This window comes from Euprymna scolopes, chromosome 10 (assembly GCF_053919585.1).
Source record: "Euprymna scolopes isolate OS-2025 chromosome 10, ASM5391958v1, whole genome shotgun sequence".
NCBI lineage: Eukaryota > Metazoa > Mollusca > Cephalopoda > Sepiida > Sepiolidae > Euprymna > Euprymna scolopes.
In genome coordinates, this window is record NC_136491.1 from 18,239,523 (window position 1) to 18,252,319 (window position 12,797).

The following is a 12,797-nucleotide window of genomic DNA, read 5'->3' on the forward strand; positions in this document are numbered from 1 at the left end:
GGCCAACGTTGCCTTCACATTTTCATCAAGTTTCAGAAAAATCTAATGCATGGGGCAAAAGTTATGGGGTAAAAAGTGTAATTTTTTGCAATTGGGGGCATTTGTGACCCCTTTTGAGCTCCTAAGAATGCCGAATCTCAGTGAAAATGGACAAACAGTGCAGTTCCCCGCCTTAAAACATGTATATTTGAATTCAGTACCATGGAAAACCTCTATATATCAAGTTTTTGAGTAATATGAAAAAAGAGCCCCAAAAGGCATGTTTTTTTTAGCCTTAAAAGTCCCAGAGCGATGCGAACCAAAATTTTGCTAGGGTCACCCATACTGAATTTATCTTAAGAACAATGGCCTCCACATTTTGGCCAAGTTTCAGGGAAATCTAATGGATGGATCACACGCTCTATGGCAAAAAGTGTCATTTTTTGCCACTTTGGGGCATTTTTGATCTCTTTTGAGCCCCTGGGGATGCCGAATCCCAGTGTAAATAGATAATGGTGCAGTTTCAGGCCTTAACACATGTATATTTGAGTTAACCACTGTATAGTCAGACATATCAAGTATTTGTTGAGAAATATGAAAAAAGAACCACAAAAAGGGTCGTTTTTAGCACAAAGTCCCTGAGGATGAGAACCAGAATTTTGCCCGGGTCATTCATACTGGATTTATATTAAGAACAATGGGCTCCACGTTTTGGCCAAGTTTCAGAAAAATCTAATGGATGAATCCAAAGTTATGGGGAAAAAGTGTCATTTTTGGCCATTTTGGAGCATTTTTGAACTCTTGAGCCCAAGGACGCAACGGGAATTTTTGAAAAAAAAAAAAAAAAAAAAAAAAAAAAATTTTTTTTTACTATGCACATCTATTTAATGAAATACAATTTATGACAAAATTCAAGAAAAACTAATGGAGGGTTATCTAGCAATTGTCCGGACTAACGGACGCCACTGAAAACATAGGTCCCTCTCTGATAAATCGGGAGACGAAAAAGGGAGATGACTCAACAATAATTCATATTTACCAGATTTATGTTGTAATGCCTATGAATTCCTATTAATCATTTAAAATGATTTTCTTCATAAAATAAAATTACTTGATAACTTTACGTGATTTTTGGAATATATTTTTTGTTTCGTCACAAGGGCATACAGATTTTTCTTCACTTTCATTTTTTTTTTTATACGAAAGTAATTCTGAACAAGAACAAAATTTAAAAACAAAAAAATCCAGAAATAAAAATGATACAAAACTTTCTTCAAGTTTGCTATCATGCTATAAATTAAGGGAGAGACAACTTGACCCATAGAAAATTGCAATCAAATTAGTTCTTGCTTATGAAAAATACTGCGTAATATGAGTGTGCTGAAAAAAGAATTGTTAGTCGAGTTTGAGAAACAGGAAAACATTTGCTGTCAACAACTTTTTGATAAACATTTATGAATTGTTGAACTTTGCAAACTACATGAAGACACACCTCAAAAACATCCCAATATTAGAATCTCTTGAACATTTTGTTTTAAATGCAACCACAAAGGCTAATTAAAGACAATCTGATATACGAGTGAGGTACCATGTTTGTAGTGGCATTAACTTACCATATCCACCAGATATTCTGTGGAAGCATCAAACAGAAGTGGGAAAAGTGCTTTCACATATTCAGCATTGCTGGTGGTTTCAGGACAACAACTAAAAAATTAGAAAAAATATTTTTTTTTAAACTAAGTTCAATGATAAAAAGATAAAATTTTGGCTTCTATATTAATAAAATATGATACCACTTCATATGTCTATCTTTTTTCAATGTCATATTGAATAATTTTTTAAAGAATTTACTATCAATCAAATATTTATTGAAATCAATAATGCAATAGAGTAAATTAAAATGTAAGTTTAAAAATCCTATTTTTATATATAATTTAAGTACAAAATTAAATCCACCTAAATGCATTTCACCTTCTTTCTAAAGAGCATTCCTTCAGAATAAATGTATCCATCGATTCAAAATCTACTGGAGAGATTTTGATGAAATTTGAAACAGCAAACATAAAAACAAAATGTTATGAGTTAGATTTTGATTTATTCTCCATCGGAAATATGGACACAGGACCCACTCTTTTCAAAATAAATGTACCCAGAAAAGTTTTTTTTTAAACTCATCCATCCCATCCAGCACGGCCATAGTGAGATTGAACTCACTACACGAGTTTGTAGTGTAATTCAAATCTTGTTGGTAGCTGAATATGTGATGCTTCACCGGGGCTATCAAGGGTATTTTTTATCATGACGCCATCACTAGATGGTATGCTTACCATGGCTTGAGAGAGTCCCATATACCCTTGAGAGAAGGATAGACCACACCAGTTTCTCAACATGGTATGTTACTTTGCGGTACATACAGCGCCTCGCCTTCACAAATAGTCGCTCATCTGATACGGGCCAGGCTCACTCGTTGCTTAATTTATATTCCGTTTAAACTCATATTCACCCACAACAAAGCAAATTGCCACTAAGACATAGGGCTTACTGGGAATTAGGGATCATGCCTACAAGGACACTAATTAGAGAGTTGGGCAGCGAGATGTTTGTTCACATTATAGTTAAATTTCTGCATGTTAATTCAGTCAGAAAAGCAGGATACAGGGAGTAATTCCAAAGTCTAGCAGTATAAAGGAAGAAACTTTAAGAGTAAAAAGTTCCCCAATGTCAGGGGACTTTTATAGTGAAGGCGAGGGATTTTGCTGCTTTTCAGATTAGCTGAAGGTATTTGTGTTGTGAAGGGCACCAATGCTATGAATTCATCAGAGTACATACACTTAAAATACTTGTAAAATAAACACAGGAATGCAACACTGCAGTGATGGGACAGGGATTGAAGCTTGGTTGACAGTGCAGGACCTATCATAGTAATGACTTTTTTTTTTTTTAAAGCTCCTAAGCAGCATTTAGCCTTACTATTTTATCAAATGTGATATCCCATACTTAACCAGAAAAAACATGATTAACCCTGTAGTTGTTACATTTTTTTTTAACGAATGAAATTTATTATACTTTTGAAGACATTTACTTACTTGACAATATCTCCACAGAAACGAACTAAAGCTTGTAGCACATGCCGAAGGGAATTGTTTACAGAAAATTGAGCTTGCCCTGTAATAAAAAATGGTTTAAATAAAAATGAAGCCAAAATTGAAAATGCCTCATTCACAAAGTTACGTCTATCTACATATAGTTTTCTTTTACTGAGAGAAAATAAAATTAAATTTTTCTGAACAGTTAGTTTATGTATAAAATAGCCAATATTTATAATTAAGAACAAATAAATTAGAGAATAATAAAAGTAATCAGTTGACCATTCTCCTATTACTTAGGGATAAACAATAAAATTGTATATTTATTTATTTGCGTACAGTTATCCTCATTTTTATAGTTGTTGTTTCACAATGTTTCGGCCAACTATTCCTCTGGCCTTCTTCAGGTGGTTAACTGTGATGGGATAGAAATGCCGAGTCTCTTAATTGTATCCTCAGTAATTACTGCCTTCCATAGTTGTTGTTGGCCAACTAATCCTCTGCTTTGGTATTATATATTATTTTTATTGGAATCCTTTGAGATGAATAAATTGTATATTTATTTAAATAAATATACAAATTACTCATCTCAAAGGATTCCAATAAAAATAATTTTCTTGTTGTATACCCCTTGCCACAAATCGAAGATCTTATAAACCAAATAGCCCAGAATCATATCTTCAGTATAATTGACTTGCCTAAAGTATACGATCAGATTGAAATTTGCTCTTATATGACCTTCCAAGCTAGAAATCGTCTATATCAATTTAAACGAATACCCAGGGTTGTCACAAATGGGGTTTCTACATTTCATGAATTCTTTTATTTCTGATAACAGATTGTCTGGAACCTTTTCTTATTTGAACGACATAACAATTTGTAGTAGGACGCAGGAAAAGCACAACATAAGTTTGGAGCATTAAAGGCTGACTTTACGTACAACCTAAAAATAAACCAGGAAAAGTCAAAGTTTTCACTTTGATCTATTCACGTACTTGGATATAAAATTTGTAATGGAACTCTTCAACCCGATCCTGAGCGTTTAAGACCTCTTTTGCAAATGTCTCCCCCTTCCAACTCAAAATCGTTAAAAAGGTGTCTCTGTAGGTTTACCTACTATGCAAAATTCGCCCACTGGTTGAAAATAAACAATTTCCAATGTTTTTCATGGTTGTAAGCTCCTTCGAAGAGCTCAGGAAAAACATTGCGGAATCTTCTGTAAAGGTTATCGATGATGAATTGTCGTTTGTTAAAAGCTATCGAAGGCACAAGCTGGATGATCTGCAGCGTTATTTTCCCGGTTATTAAATCCCTCTGAAACGCAATTTCATATAGTCGAAAAAAAAACATATGCCATAGTAGAATGCGTTCGTTAATGGAGAGACCGCAGTGGTGACCCCCATGTAAAAAAAAAAAAAACACTTCACTATTATTATGCATCAGCAAGCCATATCTGCTAATCACGGAAAAATTAAAAATGATAAAATTATACAGTGGAAAATGGGATTTCTTCCTTTTTCATGTGATATAAAACACTGTTCTGGGAATGAAATGTCGCTGATACATTATCGTGAACATGTGATACATTATCGTGAACATGTGGTACTGCTATTTCTTCCTTGGAGAAACTAAAATCAATTCATCCTGGAATAGAACACTTTTGACATTTTGTAAGGTCACAAAATATACTAGATTCAATTGATGAAGTGGGGGTGTATAACTTCTGAATGTCCTACTTGTGCCAAAATAAAACCTCAATTCCTTAATTCCCTAATCATATTCTTATTCGTTCTGTCCTATTTCAACATCTTTCTGTTGATTACAAAGGACTTCTTCCAGTATCCTCGTCAGGTTGCCATTATATACTTACTGTTGTCAGCGAATATAGTCGATTTCCTTTCACTTTCCCTTGTCGTGATTGCTCTTCTCAAACCACGATACAGTGCCTCATGACTATTTTCTCTATCTCCAGACTTCCCTCATTTATCCATTCTGATCAGGAAACTTTGTTTATGTGGGAGAATTCAAGCAATTTCTGGTACAACTTAGGATCGGATCTAGCAACACTACTGCTTATAGCCCAAGAGGTAACAGCCAATGTGAGCGCTGTAACAAAATTATATGGAACCGTAACATCTGAATGTCTCACTTGTGCCAAAATAAAACCTTAATTCCCCTAATCATATTCTTTCCATTCTACTGCCTCATTTCAACGCCTTTCTCTTGATTACAAAGGATCTCTTCCAGTATCCTCGTCAGGTTGCCGTTACATACTCACTGTTGTTGACGATTTTCATTTTCCCTTGTGATTGCTCTTCTCAAACCATGATAAAGTGCCTAATGACTATCTACTCTGTCTTCGGACTTTCTTCATTTATCCATTCAGATTGGGAAATTTTGTTGATGTCGGGAGAATTCAAGCAATTTCTGCTACAACTTAGAATTGGATCTAGCAACACTACTGCTTATAACTCAAGAGGTAACAGCCAATGTGAGCACTATAATGAAATTATATGAAACCAAATCTTATTAACTTTGGAATGTCAACGGTTACCCATTAACGCTTGGCAGGACATTCTACAGGATGTTTTAAATGCTAGTCACTCTCTACTATGCACAACCACTAATGCCATTCCTTATGAATGCATTTTTTTAATTTTAAAAGGCGCTCTTTCACTGGAACTGCATTGCCTGTTTGATTCTGTGAACTTGGAAAAGTGTTATTAAAATGATTTGTTTGGCCGGAGCAAGTATGACCCTATTATTGAGGTAGTGGAACTTATCAAAGCCAATCTTGCACATGCGTGATGGTCGGGAGGATTTGGTAGCGTTGAGACATTTGGCCCGTCTTCTATGATTTCAGGATCCTACTGAAAATCCATGCCCAGACTGACCTCAAGATTTTGCTGGGAACATGCACACAGATCGACCTCAGGGTTCTGCTGAGGACATGGACCCCGAAAATCTGCCATCTTCGTCTGGTGCAAGTCCCAAGATTCATATTTCCTAAAAGTTTGAGACTGCTGATTCTTTCAGGTGGTGAGCTGCCTTTCTGTCGGTCTAGCATGACTGGTAAACCAGTCCAGCGGCTGGATTTATAGACTTTCTAAGTCGGGGAGAGTGTTATAATTTTCTTATTAAAGTGACGTTCTTTTTATTTGCATATCTCCTCTCACGTGATCTTACTTTTTCTTTGTTTTCTTATTAGAATACTTTCTGTTTTTATTTCATTAGCATGCATTCCTGGCCACTTGCCGCATTTGTCGTAAAATTCAGTTGAATAAAGCATTGGAAAAAGGTCCTTTTGCTTGCGTCTTCATTACAAGATAATAAAATCAGCATTATTCAAAGATTATGGTTTTGTTAATTTGGGTAGATATTAAAGTGTTATTTAGTGCTGAATCTAGTCATTTTGATTCATATTCTCAACATGTTCAAATATTCATGGCATTTGCTTAAATTAGTTATTCATGATATAAATTTGCATGTTCATCACCTATGAACTGATTCTATTTAACCTCATAAATGTGACCCGGATAAGTACTCACGTCAACGACTGGTTAGAATGAACCAGAGATTAACAAACTTAAGAGGTGATGTCATACTCCTTTAAAGTGAAACCTCACCACTGAATGTAATTTAAGATGAAACAACACAAAACGGTACTTTTACAGTTTAGTCAAGACATTAAAAATGAAAATATCGAAAAAAAAGGTTATATTGCACGTATCCGTTATGGAACGAAGTTCTCCAAAAAAAAAAATTTCACTTAATTTCATCAAGTAGTTTTTTTTTTTTTTTATTTTTTACAGCAAAAAAACAATTTGTTATGATACCGAGCAAAAGGTTCGATTTTTAGGAAGTAAAGCTAGTACTAAAGATGGGGAGGGAGTGTCGGCGCTTTACATGGAGTTATCTCCCCGTGGCGTGTTAAGCAAATTTCACAATGGCTGACTTCAACGCGGTCTCATAAGAACGTGTTTTTTTCCGCTGTAAAAAAAAAAAAAAAAAAAAAAAGTACTCGATCAAATTAAATGAAATTTTTTTTCGGAGATCTTCAGTCCAAAACAGATATGTAAAATATAACCTTCTTTGGATATTTTCATTTTTTAATGTCTTGACTAAACTGTAAAAGTACCCACAAAACTTATTCAAAGTGCAGATTGCAGAGAAAATAGAAAACTGGGTTTACTTTTTAAATTAGCAACCTAATTTTTGTTTTAAACCGAGTCAAAAATTGAACTCAACAAAAATCGTGTTCAAAACTGTTTCACTATGAACTCTTTATCTCTCCTTTTTAAATTCTTTACAAAATCAAAATGGTCTAAATACAGATTATCAAAAGCTATTTTAATTCCAACAATCTAGTTTTTTTATAATTGTTAGATGGATAAATAATTCTCTTTAATATCCTTTGTCAAGAGTTATTGTTGAAGCAAGATTTATTTGTCCTTGGTGAAGGAGATTAGACAGAATTTGTCTTGAACAGATCATAGCAAACAGAAAAAAATAAAAAATGGAGGATACTAGCTACCATAACTGCAGACAATCACTCAGCATCATCATAGTAATTCCTTCAGTTGTAAAATTGTTGAATAAATCATTTTATATTGCTGATCTCCAGAAAATCGTTTTCATTCATTTATTTCTTCATATTTTTGTCTTTATACCCAACTGTCTTATTATGAAAAGGGAAAAGTTTCAAGCCTCTTCTGAATTAAAAATAAATAATAATCATGATCACTTAATTATAAACTTAAACTTTTGCCTTATAGTAATTAAATCACTCACCAGAAAGAGTTCCAATATGGGCACTGTGAATTACGTCAATATAACTCTCTGATGGAATTATGTCATTGGCAAAAGCATTGCGCTATAACAAAAAATAAAAAGTATTTAGCAAATTGTTCACTCATAAAATTGAATAAGGAAAGAAGACTAATTTTTATTTTTGTCATTTGGAAAAATATTACAAACTGATGAAAACAAAAGCAACATTATCTGTTAGATTTTGGTAAAAATTATTGCCTTGTGATGAGTCACTGAATTGATGTTAACTACATATTTAGTGAATTTATAATTTGCAAATTAAGATTTTTTTTTTTTTAACACAAATTTTAAATGAATTACTTTCATGAATTACTTGTAAGTAAATGGCTTTCACATGTATAAAGAATTAAAACTACATAGAAATAGTCGTAAAAGCATCATCAGCGATTTAATGTCAATTTTACATGCTGGTATATGTTAGCTTTTAAAAATTGACCTTCAAATTAACTTTATCTCGAGCTAGATATTTATTCTTTAAGATTATTGTTGGACTCATATAAATTACATGGCATTTTGATATGTGTCTGAATTGTTTTTTTTTTTGTTGTTGATCCACAATTCATTAACAATAGCATATTATTAATGCAGCTATATTATATGGAATAAAGATTATATATTTTTCTTCATGTCTGCATTTTTCAAAGGTTTATTAAATAAATTTAATGTACCATAATAATAAAACAAAAATTTTTAGAACTAATAACTCCCTGAAATACAAAATTTGAAAAAACAAACAAAAAAAAAACAAAAAAAACAGCTTTATCAACATTTATACACTAATTATTTCATTTTTCTTGCATCTGGAAGAATACATTATTCCAAATAAGTTGTAACCGATGAGAGCAGTCATACTAAAAGAAAAAAAATATAGATAATATCAAATATATTGGAAAGTACACTAAGGAAAAATATATACCATTACATATTTTTTTTAATTTTATATTTTATGCTAAGCTTAAAAGTATAAAAAGATCTTGACTTCTATACAAGGTGCCTTCAATAAGTTTCCAAACTTTTTTTTTCATATGGGCATTTTTATTGATAGTACACAGACGAAAGTCTAGCTCCCTTTTAAGTAATCTCCTTTGGCTGCAATACACTTGTTGTACTGTTTGAACAACTTCTGGAAAGCCCCGTGAAAATTCTCTTGTGTGAATGTGTCAATGACTCATGTCACAGCCTCTTTCATCTCTTTAATTGTTTCATAACAACCTCTAAGCTTAGGGTATAACCAAAAGTCACAGGGAGCAAGGTTTGGACTATAGGAAGGGTGAGCAATTGTCTTGATGTCCATCTTGGTCAAATAGTCTGATATTCTGACGACCCTTGAGATGAACTTTACACAAATTTTCTGCATCTTTAGTTCCTCACAAATAATTGTGTACAGTTCCTACACTGACATCAAACTGTATACTTATTGTCTCTATGGACACATGACTGTTCTCATCCATAAAATTCCTTATTTGGCCAATCAACTCTGGTGTTCTGACTTCCTTACTGTTCCCACAACTCGTCATCCTTTACAGACTGCCTTCCTTGGATTTCTTATGTTACTCAAAAATTTATGCTCAATTCATGCAAGATGGTCTAAAAGCAGTTTGAAGCATTCCATACATTTGTGGCATTTTTTCCAAGTTTAAAACAGAATTTTATTGCATATTGTTCTTCTAAAGTGTTCTCACATCCAGATTGCATTTTTGAAATTCACCGTGACAATCAGGCTTTAGTAGGGTGTATTGCAATTCCTGCTGTAACTGTTCATTTGAATCTGAAATCATAAAAAAATGGTCAGTCGTCTCAAAAGATGTTTAGCAATAACATGCTGAATTTTTAAGAGTCTATGACAATTTTAAATGCCTGTACAAAAAAGTCTGGAAACTTATTGAAGGCACCTTGTATATCAATATACATTTATTTTATATTATGATTAAACTATTTTCTTTTTCAACAAAAAAAATTTGACTGACCCAAGCACCAATGCTGGGAAATTCATTGCCATTATTGTTGTTCCATTTTTCAATAGCTGTTTTTACAGGTGCAGGTAAAGAACTGACAACGCCAAGACCCAAAACAGACACAGTAGATGCACGACTGGAGCCAATACTAAGAGCTGTGCCATATGCTTCAAGCATGTGCTGAGTAGGTTCCACATCTCCAACTTGGGATACTTGTCCAAGAATGCAAGACCTAAGCAAATATATCAACATAATATTTAAAATCTTTAAAAATATACTGACTTGAGACATTTTAGTAACTAATATAATATTAAATTTTTTAAAATTATGATATTCAAGAAAATTGAATGTGTGTGCATATATATGTAGAGAGAGAGTGTGTGGGTGTTAGCAAAAATTAGAGTATGAATTTAAATAAAAAATGTAACATGAATAGGATGAATTCCTATTAATATTTTAAAAACTTTGCTTCCATGTTTATTGTGCAATTTCTAAGACATCAAAAAAAAAAATCACTTTTTACCTTACAAACACAGTATATATTTCAACAAGGCGAAATGCTGATGGTACCAAGTCCCAAGCTATCACCATAGACTTGTATGGATCAGGATCAGCCTAAGAAATTGAAGGCAAAGAAACAATTAGCAACTAGAAGACATCTAAAAGTAAAACGAGGAAAAGACAATTCATTTTTGTGTTGCATATTTCTTATCAATTCTTTAACAAACACCAATTTTTTCAACTATAAAAATTATTTTTTATAATTTTTTTTTTCAAACTATTGTTAAAACATAAATGTTTTAATAAATAAACAGATGAACTACATAACGTACATATTTTCTTCAATTAGATTGGTCTTTATATTTGCTTCTAAAACAAACAAAATCAAGATCAAATGTTCATTGACTTTTTTTTACTAAACAAAATGTCATCAACTTTTTGGGGATGGGGAGACCCATATATTTTTACATCTATTTTTTAATTTGTTAACAAATAGTAAGATAACCAGACGAAATTTGGGACTAGAAAAAATTTCTAAAGTCTACATGAAAGGATAGACAAATAGTGTTGACATAGAAATTGAAAGGGAGGAAGAATGGAAATGAAAACAAATTTAATATATAATAAAACAAGGTTTCAAAATGTTTAAAATCTTGTAAATTTTGTAAAAACATTTAAACAATGAAATTATGGAAAATTTTAATTGGTTCTCTTATTGCAGGATGATTGTTAGCCAGAACATGATCGTTCACTTAACCACATGACATATGAGAGATTACAGAATTTAAATTAAAGACAGACACATTTTATGTAAGATCTCGTTCATAATTTTTGGATATATTACTATTTTTAGCATGACAAATACGTGATATTGTTTTTGTTTAAACATTTTTTTAAAAATCAATCTGTCAACTGTATCTTAAACACCAACATCTTGATAATAAAATTCTATTTTTATCATTTACAATTTTATCTAGATCTAAAAAAAATCATATTTAAGAATATTAAAAACAGGTTTAGATCTGGCGACCTTAAAGGAAGATAAAGTCTATATATAGAAAAATATATGCAGAAAAGGAGAGTTTGATAGAATGGTCACATTGGATGAAAGTTCTTTAGTAAATATAGAATAGTTGAAATAGCAGGGTCAGTTGGCAGGAAAAAGCCAAAGAAAAAAAATGAATGGAAGTGAATAGGATAGATCGTAAAAAGATAAATTACAATATTAAGAAGACTTCTTTAATTTTATTTTTTCTGTAGACTAAATAAATTAGAACCCTGGGTGATGCCAGGTACCCTTGCTAGTTTTATATAAACTAAAATGGATTAGTATATAAATTAATGTAACATATCTAATTGAATTCTAACATAATTTGCAAATTCCAGGTTTGAAAGTAATATGTGCATTAAACAAATGTGTCTAAACTGCTAGAAGCCTTAATTATTATTACTTCATATGCTCTGCCTAACTTTATTGCATTGTGGAAAGGAAAACTGAACAGGCACACATGATTTACACTCAAATATTAATTCATATTTAAATCCATTATCACACTCCTGTAAGTTTAGCAATAAATTATTTCCATTAAATTTATTTAATAGTTTGTCAATCATTTTTCATAATACACCTCATATAACATCCTAGTCAACATTGTAGTGACTTTCATCTACACAGAGGCAGCATTTAGTAATTAGAAGTGGTAATTAACGATGCTTTTCTTAAAAAACAATGCAACTAATTTTCTAATTTATAAATTATAAAAAGTTATCACAAAATCTGAAAATAAATAAAAAATTCTCAAATCTAAAACTAACATAATTCAAATATGTTTTTTTTTAAATTTCAAAGAATATTTAAAAAATATTTACCATGGCCTTTGTGAAAATTTCATCCAATGAGATTTGAACTTTTGCTATAACAGCATCTAACATTAAAATTGAAGACAATCCAGGGAGTTCAGCAGTGGAGAGGACAGTTCGACGGTCAACCACGGGTAGGTTCGCTATCTATAAATAAAATGGGAAGAAAAAAAAACTATTTGTAAGCGGTTTTATATTAAATGACAAAAAATACCACATTATGTAACAAAATTTCTGTTCAATTGTTAGAATTCATCACAAAAAAGATAAAAAATTTATTAAATTATTAATAGAATTGCACTTCTTCACTAGCACCTCTTTTCATCTATCAAGGGTTTTTTTTTTGTTTAAATTCTACATTAGAACAATGGCATGTATGCGGTTATTTGCGTGATAGAATGGATGTGCGGACCAGGCGAAAATAACAAATAAGCTTTGAGATTTGATCGATTGACCAGAATTTATTTTTATGTAATGTGACACTACAGACATTACAGCTATTGTAACACTTGACTAAGAGTGTTACACTTTCATTTACAGATGAGTGTATAACCCATTATATACCTATGTCATTGTTGTTGTGAAT

The 12,797-nt window shown here is 31.9% G+C and overlaps 1 protein-coding gene across 7 annotated transcripts in view; it reads right to left on the reverse strand.

The window, feature by feature from the left end:
* The window catches only part of LOC145285823 (E3 ubiquitin-protein ligase UBR4-like), a 350,597-nt gene that overhangs the window by 258,417 nt on the left and 79,383 nt on the right, over positions 1-12,797 (reverse strand). For all 7 annotated transcript variants that reach the window (XM_080134243.1, XM_080134245.1, XM_080134244.1 and 4 more), the window contains exons 24-29: positions 12,221-12,358; positions 10,374-10,465; positions 9,863-10,082; positions 7,857-7,938; positions 3,066-3,144; positions 1,593-1,683 (exon numbers count right to left, since the gene is read on the reverse strand). In XM_080134243.1, the coding sequence (XP_079990369.1) occupies positions 1,593-1,683; positions 3,066-3,144; positions 7,857-7,938; positions 9,863-10,082; positions 10,374-10,465; positions 12,221-12,358 (702 nt within the window). The remainder of the gene's footprint in view (positions 1-1,592; positions 1,684-3,065; positions 3,145-7,856; positions 7,939-9,862; positions 10,083-10,373; positions 10,466-12,220; positions 12,359-12,797) is intronic.